We start from the raw sequence: 21927 nt of genomic DNA, 5'->3' as shown, positions 1-21927 counted from the left end.
AGAAGGATACTACATATTAGTGAAAGGGATAATCTCTCAAGAAGAATGAACAATCATAAATATTTATGCTCCTAAGAAGGGCACCTCCAAAATGTGAGGCAAACACTGGAAAAACTAAGTGAAAGAATAGATGCCTCTACAATTATAGTGGGAGACTTTAATACACAACTATCACCTTTGGACAGAACATCTCAAAAGAGAATCAATAAAGAAAAAAAAACTTTGAACATTATATTAGAGGAGCAGATCTAATAGACATATACAGATCATTATACCTGAATACAGCAGGATATACATTTTCTCAAGTGCACATGAATCATTCTCCAAGATAGACTGTATGCTAGGCCACAAAAAAAGGCTCAATGAATTCAGAAAGATTAAAATCATACAAAATATTATCTCTGACCACAGTGGAGTGAAGCTGGAAATCTGCAAGGGCCAGAGGCCCAGATTTCACACCAAGATATGGAAATTAAACAGCACACACTGTTATCACGTGTGTTTGTAGTGTATTTGTTCTTACAGCCGAGTAGTATTTCATTGTATGTATATATCACATTTTATTGATCCACTCATCTGTTGACTCTTGAGAACCTTATGTTGAGTGAAGCAACCCAGGCATTGAAGGACAAATACTACATGACCTCAATGATATGAAATAAGCAAGCTGCCACAGAGAGCTAGAGACTGGAAGATAGGCTTACAGGAAATCGGGGGGTGGAGGAAGGATGTGAGCTAACATCTGCAGGGGTGGAATCTATGATGAGCTGGCAGTAAGTATGAGCACAAAGGAGAGATAAAATGGGGGCAAGTGGTTGCCTTTGGGTGGGGCTTTGTGGGTTTGAGGGGGGCTGGGGATAGGCGGATGGGTAATATTGCCCAAAAAATTGGGGGGAGGGAGGGGCAACATATGAACATAGGAGAGTGTCAGGTGTTGGTTGAGAGTAAAATGCTGAGTAAGCTGTATAAAAATATAATTAGGTGGGTTACCTGTTTAGGTTGCTCGGAGGGGATGGTCTGACGCGGGATGAACTCCTGGGGAATGTCTGAATGCTCATTTTGCCAGGGTGGGTTGTACCATTGGGTAGAGACCCAAGTAGTGAGAGTGGAGGTGGACCCACATCCTGGGGAGGCCTAATGCCATCAAATAGAGGGAACTGTATCTCTCGAGAGAAAGGGTGGCTCCCAGGGCATTAGGGCATTTGAGCAAGTCAGGCCCTGAACACTGTTGCAAGTATCTCTGGACGTGGCTCCTCAGGAAATGGAGATTGGTTGTTGCTGTGGGCCCCAAGGGGAGGGGAAAATGGATGTTGAATGGATGAAACCAAGGTAAATGTGGGGGCAAGAGAGGAGGTTCACAAGAGTACACAAGGATGGATATAAAACATGCAATATTACACCAAAAACTTATAGGGGACATCAGACTAATAATGTAAGCCATAATGTAAAACATAGGATAACTAAAAAATTTAGAAAACTGTATATCCTAAAGTATGGACCAAAATGTAAGCACAGATGTCACCTTGTTTGAAAGCTATTGTCTCGGAGTCTGTACATCAGTTTCAGTAAATATGATATGAATAAGTTAAAAGATTATCGCTGTGGAAGGGAAAAGGTTTTTTGGTGGATGTGTGGGAGTACTGTATATTGTATATATGAATTACTGTGATCTAGGCCTCTTGTGAAGAGAAGCTCAATAATTAGGAAAAAAGAAAAGAAAAAGATAGGAGCTAGAATTTTTCCAAATCAATATGTATTCTATATCTAACCTTTAAACTCATCGCTATATTCCATTTTACTAGTAAGGGAACCTGACATTATATTGGGCTTCACTTTTTAGGAAGTTTTGGATCACAGAGTGGTTCAACAATGGCAGCGGAGGAATACTGGTATGGGATGTTATTGACAGGCGATATATGGTTGACAGGGAGTTATACAGGGCATATGTCCAGGGTGCATGGAAATGTTTGGGTATACTCATAGTGGAAACAATTAAAAACAACAGCTGGGGGGTACTAGGTTACTGGCCAGGGGTGCTCTGTCATGGTCTCTAAGGGAGCAGCGGCAGTCCCCCAGGTGCAATGGCAAGGACCAGGAAGGAATGAGGGTCCAACAGTGAGCCCCTGATACTAATGACTATGCTTGTGAGCCTATATGCCTGAAATAAGAACAAGGCCTGGAGCAGCACTGTGCCTGGGAGTTCCCTCCTGACAGCTTCCATATTACTCAAATGTGGCCAGTCTCAAAGCCAAACTCAGCATGTAAATGCAATGCCTTCTCCCCAGCAGGGGACATGACACCTGGGGATGAGCCTCCCTGGCACCGAGGGATCACTACCAAGTACCAGCTGATGATGCAACTAGAAAATGACCTTGAATTAAAGGTTTAATGTGGACCAGCAGAATATCCCTGTCTACATATAATAACAGGAGTTAAAAATGCTTTTTGACCTAAATTAAGGGGGAAATGGAAAGGACAAATGAGTTTATATGGCTATGAGTCTCTAAAAAATAGTCTGGAGGTTGTCAGAAGGATTGCCCTTATGCAAACCTGAGCAGAGTCTCAGAGACAGATAAAGTAGATAGAACCCCAGGTATTGGTCCTTTTGAGGGCTAAAGAGACCCACAGGTTCTATGGTCATGGCAGATGGGGTTCACTGCCATGTCAGTTGGCCCTACTTTGGAGTTGGTGTTTCTGCGTGATGGAGCTGGACTCAGATGGGATCTCTTTTCACAAACCTTTCATGCTACTTTACTGGAATTGTAGTTGGTGCTGGGGCTTAAGATATACCTAGGGGATTTGAATCTCTGGACTGACAATATGATAGCCAGGCCCTGACCTCAACAGACTTCAGCTCCTACACTCTGATTTATTGGGCTTACTCCACTCAGCTAACATGGAGGTGAAGAAGGTCAACCACCACACCATGAAGCCCAGAGTGCCTACAACTGAAAGCAGGAGGATTGCATCCAATATGCATGTGGAATCTAAACCCCCTCTTGACATAGATGTGGAATGGACACAACCAAACCAAGGTCCACAGGAAGGAGGAATACAGTAAGGATTAAAGTGGACTTAATGATATTCTATTCATGAACTATTGTGGTTAATAATCGAGAAAATGTGGCATTGATGTGGAAAAAGTGGCCATGGTGGCTGCTGGGTGCGGGGAAGGTGAGGAAGAGAAGAGATGTGGAGGCATTTTCGGGACTTGGAGTTGTCCTGGGTGGTGCCCCAGGGACAATTGCAGGATGATGTATGTCCTCCCATGGCCCACTGGATGGAACATGAGAAAGTGTGGGCTATGGTGTGGAACATGGGAGATGGGGTGCAGCAATGCCCAGAGATGTACTCACCAGATGCAATGGATGTGACATGATGATGGGGGAGAGTGTTATTGGCGGGGGGAGTGGTGGGGTGGGGGCGGTGGGGGCGAATGGGGACCTCATTTTTTTTAATGTAATATCTTTTAAAAAAATGAATAAATTGAGTAGAATTTGGACAAAAAAACAGCACACACTTAGAAAAACAGTGGGTCAAAGAGAAAAATCTCAAAATAAATTAATAACTACCTTGAAACTAATGAAAATGACAACACGACATACCAAAACTTATGGTATGCACAAAAGCAGTACTGAGAGGGAAATTTATAGCCATAAATTCATACGTCAAAAAAGAAGAAAGGGCAAAAATTGAAGAACTAACTGCACATTTGGAGGAATTAGTAAAAAAAAAAAACTAAACAAAGTAACCCCACAAGAAGAAGAAATAAAGAAATAACAAAGATAAGAGCAGAAATAAATGAAATAAAAATAAGAAAGCACTTGAAAAGATAAACAAAACCAAGAGCTGGTTCCTTGAAAAGATCAATAAAATTGACAATCCCTTAGCTGGACTAACAAAGAAAAATGAAAGAAGATGCAAATACACAAAATAAGAAATGCGAAAGGAGATATCAGCACTGACCCCACAGAAATGAAGACTGTCATAACAGGATACTTAGAAAATCTATATTCCAACAAAAATGATGATTCAGAGAAAATGGACAAATTCCTAGAAATATATAAGGAGCCTATATTGATGATAGAAGAAATTGATGGTCTCAAAAAACCAATCACAAGTAAAGAGATAGAATCAGTCATTAAAAACCTCCCAACAAAGAAGAGCCCAGGGCCAGATGGCTTCACAGTTGAATTCCACAAAACATTCTGAAAAGAACTAAACAAATCCTGCTGAAACTCTTCCAAAAAAATTGAAACACAAGAAACATTACCTAACTCATTCTCTGATGCCAACATTACCCTAGTACCAAAGCCAAACAAAGACACCCCAAGAAAGGAAAATTACAGACCCATTTCTCTGATGAACCTAGATGCAAAAATCCTCAACAAAATACTTGCTAACCATATTCAACATCACATTAAATGAATTATACATCATAACCAAGTGGGATTCATTCTGGGTATGCAAGAATGGTTTCAACATAAGAAAATCAATCATTGTAATACACCATATAAACAGATTGAAGGAAAAAAATCACATGATTATATCTATAGATGCAGAAAAGCATTTGACAAAATACAGCACCATTTCTTGATTGAAACACAGCAAAAGATTGTAATACAAGGAAATTTTCTGAACATGATAAAGAGTATATATGAAAAACCCACAGCCAACATGGTTTACAATGGTGAAATCCTAAAATCCTTCCCTCTAAGATCAGGAACAAGACAAGGATGCCCACTATCACCTCTTCTATTTAACATTGTCTTAGAAGTACTTGCTCAAGCACTGAGGCAAGAACCAGATATAAAAGGCATTCAAATTGTAAAGGAAGAGGTCAAAATTTCATTATTTGCTGATGACATGATCACATACATAGAAAACCCTAAGAGGTCTACAATAAAGCTTCCAGAAAGCATAAATGAGTTTAGTAAAGTCGCAGGATATAAGATCAGTGTGCAAAAATCAGTAGCATTTCTGTACACCAATAATGAGTAAGCTCAGTAGGAAATCAAGAAACAAAACCAATTGCAATAGTAAATTAAAAAATCGAATACATAGGAATAAATTTAACTAAAAATTTAAAAAACTTATACAGAGAGAACTACACAAGTCTGTTCAAGGAAATCAAAGAAGACCTAAATAAATGGAAGTATATTCCCGGTTCATGGGTAGGAAGAATAAATGTTATTAAAATATCTAACCTACCAGAACTCATCTACACATTCATTGCAATACCAGTAAAAATCAACACAGCATTCATTAAGGAACTAGAAATATTAGCTATGAGATTTATTTGGAAAGGAAAGAGGCCTCAAATAGCCAAAGACATATTGATAAAGAAAAATGAAATTGGAGGAATCACAATACCTGACTTCAAAATATACTACAAAGCTACAGTAGTGAAAAAAGCATGGTATTGGCACAAGGAGAGATACACAGACCAATGGAACTGAATTGAGAGTTCTGATATAGATCCTCATATATATAGTTGTAGGGTGGCACCGTGTGGGAGCGCGGCGACAGCAAGGGTCGGCTCGTCTCCAGGCGCCGGTGCAAGTTGGACCCGGGTGGCGGGAACGGGCGTTAAGGCCCTCCGCTTGGGGTTCGGGCGTACTGCCCACCCCTCTGCCCAGCTGCGCCCGCTTCCCCCTCGGTGGCCTAACCCCGCCTCTCCTCCGAGGGCCACTGCTGCGCCATGACAGCCCCGCCTCGCTGCCGCTGAGAACCCTGGCTACCCCGTCTTCTGCCCGCAACCAGTGATGCACCCCTGCACGAACCTATCAGCCGTCTGCCGCCCCCCGGCCACTGTACTTCCTGACTAAATCAGACTTGCGCACAGATCCTGGTCTCCTCGGTAGTCTTCTTCCTACCGCACGTCCTCCACACCTTGCCGGCCCCGGAGTGCCTTCTCAGAAGGCCCCTCCATGTGTTGCAGCCCTCCGCCCGAGCCCACACCGCCCCTGCAGTGGCCCTCTGGGCGAGCCCACACTGCGACATTTGGCGTCCAACGTGGGGGCAACAACTTCCCTGCTGGACCCCCACCCGCCTTGCCTCCCCCATCTTCGCTAGGCCCTGCCGTCAGCGCCATGGGCGGCCGTCTTTCCTCCCGCCAGGCGCCTCAGGTTAGGGCCCTTGCTGGCCTTTTAGACACCAATCATATGAATGTCTCAGTAAAGCAGCTCCAAACGTACTGGGACCTTTTGCTGCCTTTCAACCCCTGGCTCTCCACTTGCCAGCTGTGGGACCCGGACACGTACACTAACCTCATTGACCGCGTCATGGCAGCTATGGAGTATGAGCACAAGTGTTTCCCCCCCAGCCTTCTCCCCACGCTCATCGCCATTCGGTCGTGCCTCCAGGGCACCCCCGTCAATCGGGACGCTTTCCACTGCACCTGCGGTAAGAGCAAGGGAGAGGGGTCTCAGTCAGACAGTGATTCCGACACCGAGTCCTTGTCCAGCTGCCTCAACAACGCCCTGGACTCTTGCCCGCCCAAACCGGACGCGCCTACCTCGCCCCAAGATGGCAAACTTCCGCCTTCTTCTTGGGAGGATAAAGGGAAGTCCCTCCCCCTATACCCGCCCCCTCCGGCCACGGCGCCATCTTGGCCCCCGCCGGAAGAGGAGCAGCCGCCATCTTACAAGCCGCCTACCCCCTGGGGCAGTCCGCCATCTTGTGAGGCGCCGCCATCTTGGGACGAGCCATGTTCTCACCCCACCCCCTGGGCACCCCCGCCACGGATCCCTCATCTGCCAGAGGGCCCATGGGTACTTGGCCCCTGCGGGCAGAGGCCCCTGCGCATCAGATGCCGCTCTTATACTCGCTGAATGCTGCCCCCTCACGGCACCATCCGCAGGATTGGTACCCCTTTACAGCTGACGAAATAAAAAACCTCCGCAAGGCTGTTAAAGAGGACGGCCTCAGTAGCCCATACGCCCAACATTTGCTTGAGGAGCTTAGCACTCAGCTCGTGGTTCCATATGACTGTGTTTCCCTCGCTCGGGCCATTCTAACCCCCGGCCAATTCATCGACTGGCATGCTCACTTTACATCAGAGGCAGAAAAGCAAGTGGCACACAACGCCTGTGTCGGGGCTCACCATCCCTTGGACGCTTACACAGGCACGGGCCAATTCGCCAATCCGGCCCAATATCACAATGCCCCCCCTGAGTTCTGGCTCCAACTTCGCGAGCTGGCTTTCCGCGCTTTCCGCAGCTGCTCCGCCACCAGACCTGAGCCACTTGCCAAGCTAGTCCAACGAAAAGACGAAGACTTCGCCGACTTCATATCCCGGGTTCAGGAGGCCTGCAAGCGCAAGGTCCCTGGCAAGCGTGCACAACAAGCCCTTGCCCAGGAACTCATTCTGGAAGGGGCCACCAATGCCTGCTGACAAGCCATCCTACCAATGAAGGAAAGGGGAGTACACGACTGGATCCTGGCCTGCTCCCACATAGACCTGCAGGCCACCGCGCTGGCTCAGGCCATAGCCACGGCCATGTCCCTCTCCTCCGACTGCTTCAAATGCGGAGAAACCGGACATTTTGCCCGCGAATGCCCTCATGCCACCCGACCACGACCATCCACGAATATGCCTCGAGATAACGGAGGAGCCAGACCACGCGCGCCTCCCACCCCATGTCCCCGCTGCGGCAAAGGATACCATTGGGCCCGTGACTGCCGCACCGCCAACAGCCAAAGGCAGCCTTTAAACGTGAGAGGGGGCAGGCCTCAGCCCCACCAGCAAGAGGCCACTCATCCACACCACCACCCCCTGCCGTAATGTGGACCGTTCCACTGGGACCCAAGAAACCAATAATGGAGTTAGAGGTTGAAGGCCAATGGTTCGAGGGAATCCTTGACACCAGGGCAGAAATATCCTGCTTCCCAGAAACAGCCACACACAACTGGGGTGTGCTCCCTGGCCCCCATGTCATTGGAGCCACTGGAACAGCTCCCTCATTCTAAACCAGCCGAGATCTTATTTGGAAGGACAAGGAAGGCCGCCAAGGCACCTTCCGCCCTCTTGTCCTGCCCGGCATTGACAATATCCTCTGGGGCCGGGATGTCCTCTCGAACTGCGGAGCCATTCTATCCACGGCTCCCCCCCAATGATATACGCCACTGCTCGCATTACACCTCCAGCACCCACTCCTCTTGAATGGGATACCGAGGAGCCCATTTGGGTGGAGCAGTGGCCCATCTCATCCCAGAAACTGTTAGTTTTCCGAGCTCTTGTCTATGACCAGCTCAACGCAGGACACATTGAGCCATCCACCAGTCCGTACAACTCACCCGTCTTCGTCATTCAGAAGAAGTCAGGCAAGTACCGGCTCCTCCACGACCTGCGTGAGATCAACAAGCACATCCGCCCAATGGGCTCCCCCCAAACAGGGTGCCCCCACCCCACGGCTATACCTAGACACTGGTGCGCCGCCACCATCGACATCAAGGACTGTTTCTTCTCCATTCCACTGCACCCAAAAGACCGTCCAAAATTCGCCTTCACGCTCCCGTGCACCAATCACCAAGAAGTAGCTGAGCATTACCAATGGCGAGTCCTCCCGCAAGGGATGCGAAACAGCCCGGCCATCTGCCAGCTTTATGTCAATAAGGCAATTCAGCCATTAAAGAACTTTGCATACATTGTTCATTACATGGACGACCTTCTCGTGGCGCATGAAACCCCCGGAGGCCTCCAAGCCATCGTCACGGCATTACTGCACCATCTCAATGACCTTGGCCTACAAGTCCAACAAGATAAGGTACGCATGGAGCTCCCCTTCACTTTTCTAGGCTTCAACCTCCACAACACCATCACGCCTGCGGCCCCCCAACTGGCCATTCTGCAGAAGCTATCTCTGACAGAGCTACAGCAAATCTGTGGGCACATCAATTGGCTCCGTTCGGCTCTCCCGATCACCACCGCTCAACTACAACCCCTCTTCACCCTCCTGCAAACCGACCAAGACCCTCTGCAGGCCATAACAAAGAAAATCGCTATTACCTTGGCTGCGCAGGAGGCCATCCGAGCTGTCAATGATGCCCTGCGAGAATGCCAACTGCAGCGTCACGACCCCAACCGAGCCATCTTGGCGCTGATCCTGCCTACCACGGGTACGCCCACCGGGCTCCTCTGGCAGAAGGGGCCCCTTCTCTGGCTCCATACCGCCAAAAGCAAGCTCAGAAAAATCGGCCCGCAAGTCACCCTCTGGATCTCCTTGGCCATTGACCTCGTCCAGCAATGCACCCACACATATGGTACTCCCCCTGACACCATTGTGTGGCTGCTTGATGCCAAGAAAACCACCGCACTGCTTCTGTCCAGTCCAGACATGCAAGTCCTTGCGGAACTCTTCCATGGTGAATTTGACAACCACTACCCCAGCCATCGGCTGCTTCAGGGCATCTCCCAGTTATTCTTCATCCCTCCGCCGCACCACCCCTTCCCATCTCACCGCCCCTACCCACATGCCACCACCGCCTTCACTGATGCCTCCAAGCACAAGTTCGCAGCTGTCATCTACTCGCCTGGTACATCAGAGCCTCAAATACTCATCCACATCAACGTGAATTCTGTCCAGGTAGGAGAGCTCCAAGCCGTCGTCCAAGCTCTCCGCGCCTGTCCCGACAGACCCCTCAACATCTTCACCAACAGCCTGTACACCTTGCAAGTCTGCCAAGTCTTGGCTTTCGCCACGTTTTTTCCTGCCAAAAGGCCTATCGACCAAGCACTCCTAACTCTCCAGAGTCTCTTGGAAAACCGCACGGTGCCCTGGTACATCGCCCATGTGAGGAGCCATTCTGGCCTTCCTGGACCTATCGCCGCCAGCAATAACCTCGCCGATCAAGCCGTCCAAGCCCTCCCAGCCTCAGTAGAGCACTCGGGAGGCCGACCACCCGCCCCTCCACCTGGCGACCTCCTCAACCAAGCCAAGCTACTCCACTCTCGATTTCACTTCTCTGCCAGGAGCCTTCACAAGTTGTTCCCGGAACTTTCCATCCAGGCCTGCAAGCACATGGTCAGATGCTGCCGAATCTGTGTACCCCTTCTGCCCCTTGGGCCGCTACAGCCGCAAGGAGTTAATCCATGCGGGCTACGCCCCAATGCCCAATGGCAAATGGACGTCACCCACGTGCCCCAGTTTGGCAGGCTCAAGTATCTCCATGTGGCCATCGACACCTTCTCCCACCTTGCTATGCCATTACCCTCCCAGGAGAAACAGCCAAGCACTGCATTCAGGCCCTCAGACAAGCCATCCTCTTCATGGGAGTCCCATGGGACCTGAAAACCAACAATGGACCAGCATATGGCAGTGCTTCCTTCGCCGTGTTCCTGAGGCTATACAACATTACCCATCACTTTGGAATTCCGTTCAACCCCCAAGGTCAAGGCATGGTTGAACGCACTCATCTCTTCCTCAAGCATCTTATTCAAAAGGAAAGGAGCAACCATCCCCGCCACACACCTGGAGAAATTGTCACCTCTGCCTTAATCCACCACAACCTCCTCTGCTTTGATGAGGATGGCCTTTCCCCAGTACGTGCTCATTGGGGCCCGTCCTACCGGCCCACACAGGCCCCCCTTGTTCAGTGGAAAGACCCCAAGACTAACATCTGGTCAGGGCCTGCCCAGGGAAGGGGTTTTGCTTGTGTCTTTCCAGATGACGCCCCCCAGCCCATCTGGATCCCAGGACGCCTCATCTGGCCCGCCACCGCCGAACCGCCTGACCCGGCGAGAGAAACGTCGCCAGCAACACCTCGCCCCTCGGATGGCCATGATGACCCTGAATGCCGAGCCCGACCCTCTCCGCCAACAAGTTCTGCGGCTAGCCCAAGCTGAAAGGGCTCGGCGGCCGCCGCCACCCACCTTCACTCCCCCCAAGACAGGCTTCTCGAACGCGCTGCCTGGCGAGGCCCCCCCCCAACAAAATGAGTGCTGGCCCTTCCTCTTCTACCTTCTTCAGCGCTTAATAAAAGAAAAGGGGGAAATGTAGGGTGGCACCGTGTGGGAGCGCGGCGACAGCAAGGGTTGGCTCGTCTCCAGGCGCCGGTGCGAGTCGGACCCAGGTGGAGGGAACAGGCGTTAAGGCCCTCCACTTGGGGTTCGGGCGTACTGCCCGCCCCTCTGACCAGCTGTGCCCGCTTCCCCCTTGGTGGCCTAAGCCCGCCTCTCCCCTGAGGGCCACCACCGTGCCATGACAGCCCCGCCTCGCTGCCGCTGAGAACCCTGGCTACCCCGTCTTCTGCCCGCAACCAGTGATGCACCCCTGCATGAACCTATCAGCTGTCTGCCGCCCCCCGGCCACGCCCCCTGCCCCTCCCCCATCTTCGCCCTATATTAACCACTGTGCTTCCTGAATAAATCAGACTTGTGCAGAGATCCTGGTCTCCTTGGTAGTCTTCTTCCTACCACGCGTCCTCTGCACCTTGCCGGCCCCGGAGCACCTTCTCGGAAGGCCCCTCCGTGTGTTGCAGCCCTCCGCCCGAGCCCACACCACCCCTGCAGCGGCCCTCCAGGCGAGCCCACACTGAGACATATAGTCATATAATATTTGATAAAGCTACCAAAACCTCTCAAATGGGAGAGAATGGCCTATTCAAAAAATGGTGCCTGGAGAATGGAATATCCATATGTAAAAGCATGAAAGAGGATTACCATCTCTCACTGCGGGGGTTTCTCCTCCTGACTGGGGAGGCTGGAGGGGTCAGGAGGGCCGCACCTTAGCGGGGTTCAAGGTCACGGCAGATGGCCTCGGGGGCTCTCAGGTGTGGAGGACGCACGGCGGGGGAAAGGAAGATGCCGCGGAGACCAGGTCTGTGCGCAAGTCCGATTTATTGAGGAAGTACAGTGGGTTATATAGGAGATGCAGAGGGTGGGGGGAGACGTGGCGGTAGGGGATTGGCAGAAGCATGGGCGGACTTGTGGTTGGCTGCCGTAAGCAGTTACTAGGGATGGGGGCGGATATTAAGTTAGCTCTGCTGTCTATAGGGACGGGGATTGGTGCAGGCGGGTACTGCCTTCCAATAGGTGGTTGTGATTAGTTGCTAGGCAGAGGGCAGGAGGAGAAGCTAGGGGTGGGGGGGAAAGGGGGAAGTGACTAGGCGGGAGTCTGCTATCTGAGCTTCTAGGACAGCTATTTGAGGAGATAGGCCAACATTTGCCCCTTCTAATTTATTGATTTGAAGGAAGGCAAGAATGAGGGTTTTGGATTTTTTGGTTTTGGCGGTGGTGGTAGCGGCGGCTGGGGAGGGGAGCGAAGTTGGCTGTTAAGGTGGGGAACGCGTGGGCTGGGGGAGCAATGGGATGCATTGCGGGGTTTTTAGGTGTTGGGTTGTTCTTGATTTCTTCTTGGGGCGGGCTGAGCAGGGCTCGTTGGGGGTGCCGTCTTCAGTAGCGAGCTGATGGTACTGGATGTGCACGAAGGACGTGAGGATTGTGTTGGTTTGGTCCTTGGCGAGCTGGATGATCTTCTTGACAGCCCAGGGCCCTATGGTAAGAGCTAGGAAAATTATTATTAGCGGGCCTAGGAAGGGGAGGAGGTATGGGAGGAGGGTATGGAATACCCCAGAAAAATGGTTTGCGGCTTCGCGCTCCTTTTGGCGCCGCTCTAGTCCTTCTTGGACCTTTCTTAGGCTGTCCTCGGCGAGGCCAGTAGAGTTGGCATATATACAGCACTCTTCTCCAAGGGCGGCACAAAGGCCTCCTTCCTTGAGGAGGAGAAGGTCAAGGCCCCGGCGGTTTTGGAGAACTACCTCAGAAAGGGAATTGAGAGAGTTTTTAAGATGGGAGATAGCGACTTGGAGGTGGGAGATATCCCTGTCGACAGCTTGCCTGAGGGAGGAAAGGGAAGAGGATTGTGTGGTAAGAGCGGTGATTCCCGTGCCTGCCCCGGTGAGACCTAGAAGGGTAGCAACTGTGAGGATGGTGAGGGGTTCTCTCCTCTGGAGGTGAGCAGGGAATTTTTGACTCTGAAGGGCGGAGAAGAACCCTTCGTCACTGTGGAAAAGGACTCGAGGGGCTAGGAGAATGAGCAGACAGGTTTCATTGGTAGCATTGAGGGTGGCGACATTGAGGAGGGGGTTAGTCCGGTGGAGGTGCAAAGCCATTGGGAGGTGTTATGGGGGATTAAGAATTTGGTGGAAGCGTTGGGAGAGGAATAGTTGGAGCAAGCATCTAGGAGGGGATGGGAAGCTTGGCGAGAATGAACACAGCACCCTGTGGAGGAAACAGATTGAAAGGTTAAGGGGATAGAAGAGGTGTTCCAATTGCATTCAGCAGGATTATGTTCAGAGGATTCGCTGAAGGCGAGGTTAGTGGCGACGGGCTCGTATAGAGGAAGAGAGGGGGAGAGACAAAGCCAACAGTTCACAGTGAGGTTGGGGTGGGAGATATTCAGAGAGGTGTACGAGGCTTTGATTAGGTTGATGAGAGGGCTGGAATACTGAGTAGGGGGTAAGCGAGGCTTGGGGTTGTGGGAGCTAAGGGGGGCAGTTGTAAGGGAGGTGCTGGGCGAAGGAGAGGGCGAGGTGGAGTGGGGCAGAGAGGGAGGCTGTGCCTGTGGAGGATTGAGAAACTGATTTGGGCCCACTGGGGTGGAACGTGTGGGAATTGGCTCCTTTTTTTATAATGATAAAGGCGCCGTAGTCATAGCCGGTTGCATACAGGCGGACTCCCCACGTGTGGCCAGACAGCCAGACTGGATCTAGGGGATTTTTGACTTGTAGGGTGATGGAGCACCAGTTTGTGCTGCTGTGGATGAGCTTAATATAGGGGTCTTTGTTAGGGGCACTGGACCATCCGTAGGCGATGGTCTCGCACCCCCAGGAAGGACAGTAATAGTGTGCAGGGTCATGGCATCCTCTGGCGGTGGATGGACAGATGTAGAAACCTGAGAAATGGTTACCATTGGGGCCAAGGCACTTTTTGGTGAGGCCCGCACCGTACGTGGCTGCAGGGGTATGCCTGCTGTGGCGCAATGGGGGTGAAGTATAGCAATGAAGGGAACAGCTATCGAAGGCACTGCTATAACTGGACGTGTAAGCTAGGTTGGTGAGATTACAGATGTGCACGGTGAAGGAAGGAGCGCCTGCGGTGACATTTACAGCGAGGAGCTTTTCCTGCTGCCAGAGGGTGAGCATCCAGTTGAAGGGTTGGTGCGAGGGGTTGGAGAAGGTAGGCGGGAGAAGAGGAATGAGGAGGAGAAGGACTGGATACAGGCGAGCTTCAGTCTTCTGCTCTATTGCCATTGCTCTCTTCTTGTACAGGTGGAGTGGGTTCGTCCACTGGCGGTGGGCTCTCTGGTGTTTGATCAGTGACCGGCTGGACGAAGCGTCCCGGGATCCAGAGGGGCTGTGGCTCAGAATCTGGGAAGACACAAGCAAAACCCCTACCCTGGGCAAGGAGGGGAGCTGGCCCTTGCCAATTATTATTTTTGGGGTATTTCCAACGAACTAGAGGGGCTTGGGTGGGGCAGTATGAGGGGCCCCAGTGCTTATGGACAGGAGATAGCCCCTTCTCATCAAAAGAAAGGAGATTAAGATGGATAAGGCAGGAAGTGATGACATCTCCTGGCGTCTTTAAGGGATTTTCCTGTCTTTCTTTGTGGATCAAGAGCTTGAGTTGCTGGTTGACACGCTCGACGATGCCTTGTCCTTGCGGGTTGTGTGGGATGCTGAAGTGATGGGTGATCTTGTAGAGCTGCAGGAAGGCCACGAAGGCAGCACTTCGGTAGGCAGGGCCGTTGTCTGTCTTGAGGTCCCAGGGCACTCCCATGAAGAGAATGGCTTGGCGCAGAGCTCGGATGGCGTGCTTTGCTGTTTCTCCAAGCAAGGGCACGGCGTAGCACATGTGCGAGAAGGTATCGATGGCCACGTGCATGAATTTGAGCCGTCCGAAGGAATTGACGTGCGTGACGTCCATCTGCCATCGGGAGTTGGGGCGGAGGCCGCGGGGGTTGACTCCTTGTGGCTGGAGAGGCCCGAGGGGCAGGAGAGGTGCACAGGTGCAGCAGGAGCACACTAGATGCTTACAGGTCTTTATGGGTAAGTCTGGAAAAAGCCGGTGAATGGAACGCGCAGAGAAGTGGAACTGCGCGTGTAGAAGCTTGGCTTGGTTGATGGTATCCCCAGGGTCGAGAGGCCAAGGCGTCGTGTGGTTGGTGAGAGCGGCCGATGGGGCGGGTGAAGGTTGTATGGCTTGGTCTGCTGCCTCGTTTCCAGCGGTCAGCGGGCCTGGGAGGCCGGAGTGGCTTCTGATATGTGAGATGAACCACGGATGACATCTCGACTCTAATTGACGCTGAAGGAACTCAAGCGCCCTGTCGATGGGTGAGTCCGTTGGGAAAAAGGTGGCGAGGGGCAGGGCATGGCATGCCTGCAAGGTATATAAACTGTCCGTGAAGATGTTCAGTGGTTGATCTGCACAGGTGTGCAGTGCGATGGCGACTGCAAGCAGTTGTCCCACTTGGACAGAGAATGCATTGGCGAACAGGAGAGTCCGTGGTTTCTTGGTTGTGGGAGCATAAATGATTGCAGCATAGCTAGTTTTGGAGGCATCAGTGAAGACGGTGATGGTGTGAGGAATGGGCTTCCGAGCAGGAAGCGGATGGAAGAGGGGGGAGAAGGGCAGTCGAGTGATGCCTTGCAGGAGTCGGTGATGCGGGTAGTGGTTGTCAAAGGAACCTCTGAACACTTCAGCGAGGACTTGCATGTCTGCATCATGCTGGAGCAAGTTGGTGGTGGCCCTGGCGTCGAAGGGCCAGATTATTCGAGTGGGTTGGATGCCATAGGTGTGCATACTTTGGTAGACCAGGTCGGTGGTGAGAGCGCTCCATGCCCGAGTGAACGGGCAAATTTTCAGGAGCTTGCTCTTCGCTGTGTGAAGCCAGAATAGTGGCCCGTCTTGCCAGAGGAGTCCGGTGGGTGTTCCCCACGTAGGGAGAACAAGAGCTTGAATGGGTTTGCCAGGGTCATTATGCTCGAGTCTGCAGGTTTTGAGCGCTTCATTAACAGCCTGTACAGCTGCTCGGGCTGCTGAGGTGATGGCGATTTTCTGGGCAATGGCTTCTGGAGGCTGGCCCTTGGTCTGCAGGAGCGAAAAGAGGGGTTGGAGCTGGGCGGTGGTGATGGGGAGCGCAGACCGCAGCCAGTTGATTTGCCCGCATAATTGCTGCAGCTCCGCGAGCGAAAGTTTTGGCGGGATGGTTAGCTCTGGTGCTAACGGAGTGATGGTGTGATGGAAGCGGAATCCCAGGAAGTTAAAAGGTGGTTGAAGACGAACCTTGTCCGACTGGACAGCCAAACCGATTTGGGCGAGGAGACAAAGAAGGTCTTGAAGGACACTTTGTAGTTCTTGAGCGTCCTCATGGGCAACAAGCAAATCGTCCATGTAATGGATGATAAATGCCCGTTTGCGCAATGGAGCAACAGCACGGTCGACATAGAGCTGACAGATGGCAGGGCTGTTGTGCATCCCTTGTGGAAGCACTCTCCATTGGAAGCACTGCACTGCTCCTTGGTGATTTGTCCGTGGCACGGTGAAGGCAAACTGTGGACAGTCGTTCGGGTGGAGAGGAATAGAGAAAAAGCAGTCTTTGATGCCAATGGTTGCTGCATGCATATACTGAGGAACTGCGGTGGGGTGGAGACACCCTCGTTGCAGTGAGCCCATTGGCTTGATGTGTCTATTGATTTCCCGCAGATCATGGAGGAGGCGGTACTTCCCACTGTTCTTCTTCAGAATTACAAAGACAGGTGAGTTGTATGGACTGGTGGAAGGTTCAATGTGTCCTGCTTGTAGCTGCTCCTGAACGAGGGACTCAAGAGCTCTCAGTTTATGGGACAGAAGAGGCCACTGCTCAACCCAGATGGGTTCCTCTGTGTCCCATTGTAGAGGAACGGGTTCAGGCGGTGTAAGATGAACAGTGGCGCTTAGTATTGGGGGGACTTTTGGACTGTGGAGGCTGCCATGGTGAGAATTGCTCCCGTCTGTTCGAGGATGTCTCGGCCCCAGAGAATGTTTGAGATGGTGGAGAGTATGAGGGGGTGGAAGTGGCCATGGCGGCCTTCTCTGTCCTCCCACTTGATGGCAGTGGCACACCTCCAGGAGTCGGAGGAGCCCATAGCTCCAATGACTTGTGGCCCTTGCTCAAGGGCCCAGTGGTTGAAGGCAGCAACCTCAAACGGGATGCAGGAGATTTCTGCTCCGGAGTCGAGTAGACCTTCTAGCCATTGGCCTTCTACTTTAAGCTCCACGAGGGGCTTTGTCCCTCTAATGGGAACAGTCCACATCACGGTTGAGGCGGGCATGGCATTTTGGCCTCTTGGGTGCGGGGCTGAGGCCTGCCCCGGGAGGTGTTTAAAGGTGGCTGGTTGGCATTGGTTGAGTGGCAGTCACATGCCCAATGGTACCCTTTCCCACACCTGGGGCACGGGGTAGGTGGTCCTCGGTGGCGAGGTGGAATAGCTGGAACAGTGGCCGCACGGGGCAGCATGGTAGGCCGAGCATGAGGGCATTCTCGGGCGAAGTGACCTGTTTCTCCACATCTGATGCAGTCAGAAGAGATGGCAAGGGCTGTAGCTATAGCCTTGGCTAGAGAGGTGGCTTGTGGATCAAGGTTGCAACAGGCCAAGACCCAGTCATGCACCCTTTGTCTCTCATGGTGAGGATGACCTGTCTGCAAACCTCATTCGCTCCCTCTAAGATGAGCTCTCTGGCGAGAGCTAGCTGGGCTTGCTCCCTGACAACTTTACACTTGCAGGCCTCAGCAACTCTTGAGACGAAGGTAGAGAACTCTTCATCCTTGCCCTGTGTCAGTTGGGTGAATTTCTGAGGCCGAGAGGTGGCGGCGCTGCGGAAGGCTCGGAGGGCGACTTCCCGGAGCCGAAGCCAAAAGCCAGGCGGGGCATTCCAGTAGCGATTGGGGTCAGTGTACCGTCCAGTGCCGGTGTACGCGTCCGTAGGGTCTTGAATGCCTGCCCTGGCGTTCTCAGCAACACGCCTTTCTGCCTCTGCCTGGAAATGTGCTCTCCATTCAATGAACTGTCCTGGGGTTAGAATGGAATGACCCAGGGAGACCCAATCATACGGGATGACCAGCTGTGTGCCGAGCTCCTCCAAGAGTTGCTGAGCGTATGGGCTACCAAGACCATCCTCCTTCACTGCGTGCTGGAGGTTCTTGATTTCGTTGGGAGTGAAGGGATACCAGTCATGCGGGCACTGCGCTGTCGGGTTGGCATTCAGCGGATAGAGGTGCGGAGTGCACGGAGCGCACTGAGGCTGGCCCCAGCCTGTGGGACTAGGCTGCTCTCGGGGGAGAGGCGGCGATGCCGTGAGCAGGTGAGTGGGGGGGCCGCCGGCATGGCGTGGTGGGCCCCCAGAGTCTGTCCAAGTATCAGTGTCCACCCAGGATGGTGCCGACGGCCTCGCTGCCTCTGCATGTCCCCAAGATGGCGCTGGCCCTCCCTCCGGCGGACCACCAAATGGCGGCCGCAGCACTTCCGGCAGCTTATAAGATGGTGGTGGCCCACCCTCTGGGTTGCCCCAAGATGGCGCCATGACAGGAAGGGGCGGGTATAGGGAGCTGGAGTTTCCGCCCACCTGCCCCTCTGGCGGGGACTTCCCCCTTTCAAGCGGAGAAGAAGGAGGAAGTTCGCCATCTTGGTGCCCCGGTGGGAACCTCCCCTTTTTGAGTGAAGAAGAAGGAGGAAGTTCGCCATCTTGGTGCCCCGGTGGGAACCTCCCCTTTTTGAGTGAAGAAGAAGGAGGAAGTTCGCCATCTTGAGGGCAGTGGCCCTTAGGAGGGTTCCGCTCAAGATCGGCGTTAAGCTGATCTGACAGAGACTCGTTGTCAGAGTCGTTGGGAGACGACTCCCCCTTTTCAGAGTCACAATTGGGGGGTTGCTTTGGGCCTCGCGAGTCGCTGTAATAGGCGTCTTTTGGAGCGGGCGCGCCGAGAAGACAAGCATGGATGGCCACGAGCATGGGCAGAAGGCCCAGGGGGAACGACCTGCCGTCATTCTTCATCAAGGAGGTAACGCGATCAATTAGGCGCGTGTAAGTTTCTGGGCTCCAAAGGTGGCAGGTGGCCAGCCACGGATTGAAGGGTAGAAGGAGGTCCCAGTACTTTTGCAGTTGGCGCAGGGAAACCCTGACGCCATTAGTGTCTAAGAGGCCAGCAAGTGCCCTGACTTGCGGCGCTTGGCGGGAAGATAGACGCCCGCCCATTTTCTGCTGGTGGCCGATACACGGGGGTCCTTACCTTGAGAGCGCGGTGGAGTGGTGGGAGCGGGATCCCATGGGGGTGAGGCGTCAGTCGCAATGGACCCGCCCCACGTTGGGCGCCAGAGATGCAGGGGTTTCTCCTCCTGACGGGGGCGGCTGGAGGGGTCAGGAGGGCTGCACCTTAGCGGGGTTCGAGGTCGCGGCAGATGGCCTCGGGGGCTCTCAGGTGTGGAGGACGCACGGCGGGGGAAAGGAAGATGCCGTGGAGACCAGGTCTGTGCGCAAGTCCGATTTATTGAGGAAGTACAGTGGGTTATATAGGAGACGCAGAGGGTGGGGGGAGACGTGGTGGTAGGGGATTGGCAGAAGCATGGGCAGACTTGTGGTTGGCTGCCGTAAGCAGTTACTAGGGATGGGGGCAGATATTAAGTTAGCTCTGCTGTCTATAGGGATGGGGATTGGTGCAGGCGGGTACTGCCTTCCGATAGGTGGTTGTGATTAGTTGCTAGGCAGAGGGCAGGTGGACAGGCTAGGGGCGGGGGGGAAGGGGGAAGCAACTAGGCGGGAGTCTGCTATCTGAGCTTCTAGGACAGCTGTTTGAGGAGATAGGCCAACATCTCACCTTATACAAAAATCAACTCAAGATGGATGAAAGACCTAAATATAAGAGCCAAGACCATTAAGACTTTGGAAGGCAGTGTAGGGAAGCATCTACAGGACCTTGTAATAGTAAGTGTCTTCATGAACTTCACACCAAAACATGAGCAGCAAAAGAACAAATAGATAAATTAGACTTCCTCAAAATTAAAGCCTGCACATCAAAGGAGTTTGTCAAGAGTGTGAAAAGAGACCCTACACAATGGGAGAAAATATTTGGTAACCACATATCTGATAGGAGACTTATAACCTGCATATATAAAGACCTCCTATATCTTGAAATTAAAAAGACAAACAATCCTTTTAAAAATGGAAAAAGATTTAAACAGACACGTCTCCAAAGAAGAAATACAAATGGCTAAAAAGCACATGAAAAAATGCTCCAAATCTCTAGCTATCAGGGAAATGCAAATCAAAACTACAATGAGATACCATCTTACTTCCATAAGACTGGCAGCTATGAAAAAAACAGAAGACTACAAATGCTGGAGAGGATGTGGAGGAACGGAAACACTCATCCAGTGCTGGTGGGAATGCAGAAGGATCCAGCCTATCTGGAGGACAGTCTGACAGTTTCTCAAAAAACTAGCCATAGCTTTGCCACATGCCCCAGAAATTCCACTGCTGGTTATATACCCTGTAGAACTGAAAACAAGGACACAAACTGATATATGCACATCAACATTCATAGCACCATTGTTCACTATTGCCAAAAGATGGAATCAACCCAAATGCCCATCAATAGATGAATGGATAAATAAAATGTGGTATACACACACAATGGAATACTACTCAGCTTTAAGAATGAATACACTACAAACACACATGATAACATGGATTAATCTTGAGAACCTTATGTTGAGTGAAGCAATCCAGGCATTGAAGGACAAATACTACATGACATCAATGATATGAAATAAGTAAACCAAACTGCCTCCGAGAACTAGAGACTGGATGATAGGCTTAAAGGAAATTGGGAGGTAGAGGAAGAATGTAAGCTGACAACTACATGGGTGAAATATATGATAAGCAGGAGGTAAGTATTTCTACAAGGAAGGGATAAAATGGGGGCATAGGGTTACCTTTGGGTGGGGCTTTGTGGACTTGAGGGGGGCTAAGGATGGGTAATATTGCCCAAGAAATTGGGGGGAGGATGGGGCAACATATGAACATAGGAGACTGTCAGATGTTTGGTTGAGAGTATAATGCTGAGAAAACTTTTTCAAAAATATAATAAGGGAGGTTACCTGTTTAAGATGCTTAAAGGGATAATCCAATGCAGGACAGGCTCCTAGGGAGTGTGTGAGTGCTCATTTTGCCATACTGGGTTTTATCATTGGATAGAGACCCATATAATGAGAATGAAGGTATACCCACATCCTGGGGAGGAATGATGTTCTCAAATAGAGGGATTGTATCTCTCGAGAGAAATGGTGGTTCCCAGTGCATTAGGGCAGTTGAGCATGTCAAGCCCTCAACACTGTTGCAAGTATCTCTGAACATGGCCCTTCAAGCAATGAAGATTGGCTGACACTGTGGGCCCTAAGGGGATGGGGAAAGAGGTATTGAATAGATGGAACCAATGTAACTGTGTGGGCAATAGAAGTGTTCCACAAGAGTGCACAAGGATGGATATAAGACTTGTAAAATTACACCAAAAATATATAGGACCTGATAGGCTAAAATGTAAAACATAATGTAAAACATAAGGTAGCTAAAAATTTAGAAAACTGTATATTCTAAAATATAAATCACAATGTAAACACAAATGTTACCTTGTTTGAAAGCTATTGTCTCAACATCTGTACATCAGTTTCAGTAAATATAGTTTGAATATATAAAAAGATTATTGCTATGAAAGGGAAAATGGTTTTATGCAGAATATGTGGAAGTACTGTATACTGTATATATGAATTATTGTGATCTAAAACTTTTGTGAAGATAAGCTTAATAATTAGAAAAAAAGAAAAAAGAACATAAACACTGAAGAAAAGACGGAAGTAGTTGCCTTGCCAATTTGCATACAGGGCAACAGTTATTGC

The 21927-nt window shown here is 51.2% G+C and overlaps 2 protein-coding genes across 2 annotated transcripts; both read right to left on the bottom strand.

Moving 5' to 3' along the window:
- Nucleotides 1-16935: 16935 nt before the first annotated feature.
- Nucleotides 16936-17295, bottom strand: LOC131274672 (endogenous retrovirus group K member 18 Pro protein-like). Its single transcript, XM_058282297.1, has one exon. It carries the CDS (start codon nt 17293-17295, stop codon nt 16936-16938), a length of 360 nt encoding a protein of 119 aa, XP_058138280.1.
- Nucleotides 17296-17596: 301 nt separating this feature from the next.
- Nucleotides 17597-19231, bottom strand: LOC131274671 (endogenous retrovirus group K member 113 Gag polyprotein-like). The gene has a single exon (XM_058282296.1). It carries the CDS (start codon nt 19229-19231, stop codon nt 17597-17599), a length of 1635 nt encoding a protein of 544 aa, XP_058138279.1.
- Nucleotides 19232-21927: the final 2696 nt, after the last annotated feature.

Source organism: Dasypus novemcinctus, chromosome 19 (genome assembly GCF_030445035.2).
Source record: "Dasypus novemcinctus isolate mDasNov1 chromosome 19, mDasNov1.1.hap2, whole genome shotgun sequence".
Classification (NCBI taxonomy): Eukaryota; Metazoa; Chordata; class Mammalia; order Cingulata; family Dasypodidae; genus Dasypus; species Dasypus novemcinctus.
Note: the sequence above shows the minus strand (reverse complement) of the source record. Positions and strands in the feature narration are given on the sequence as shown.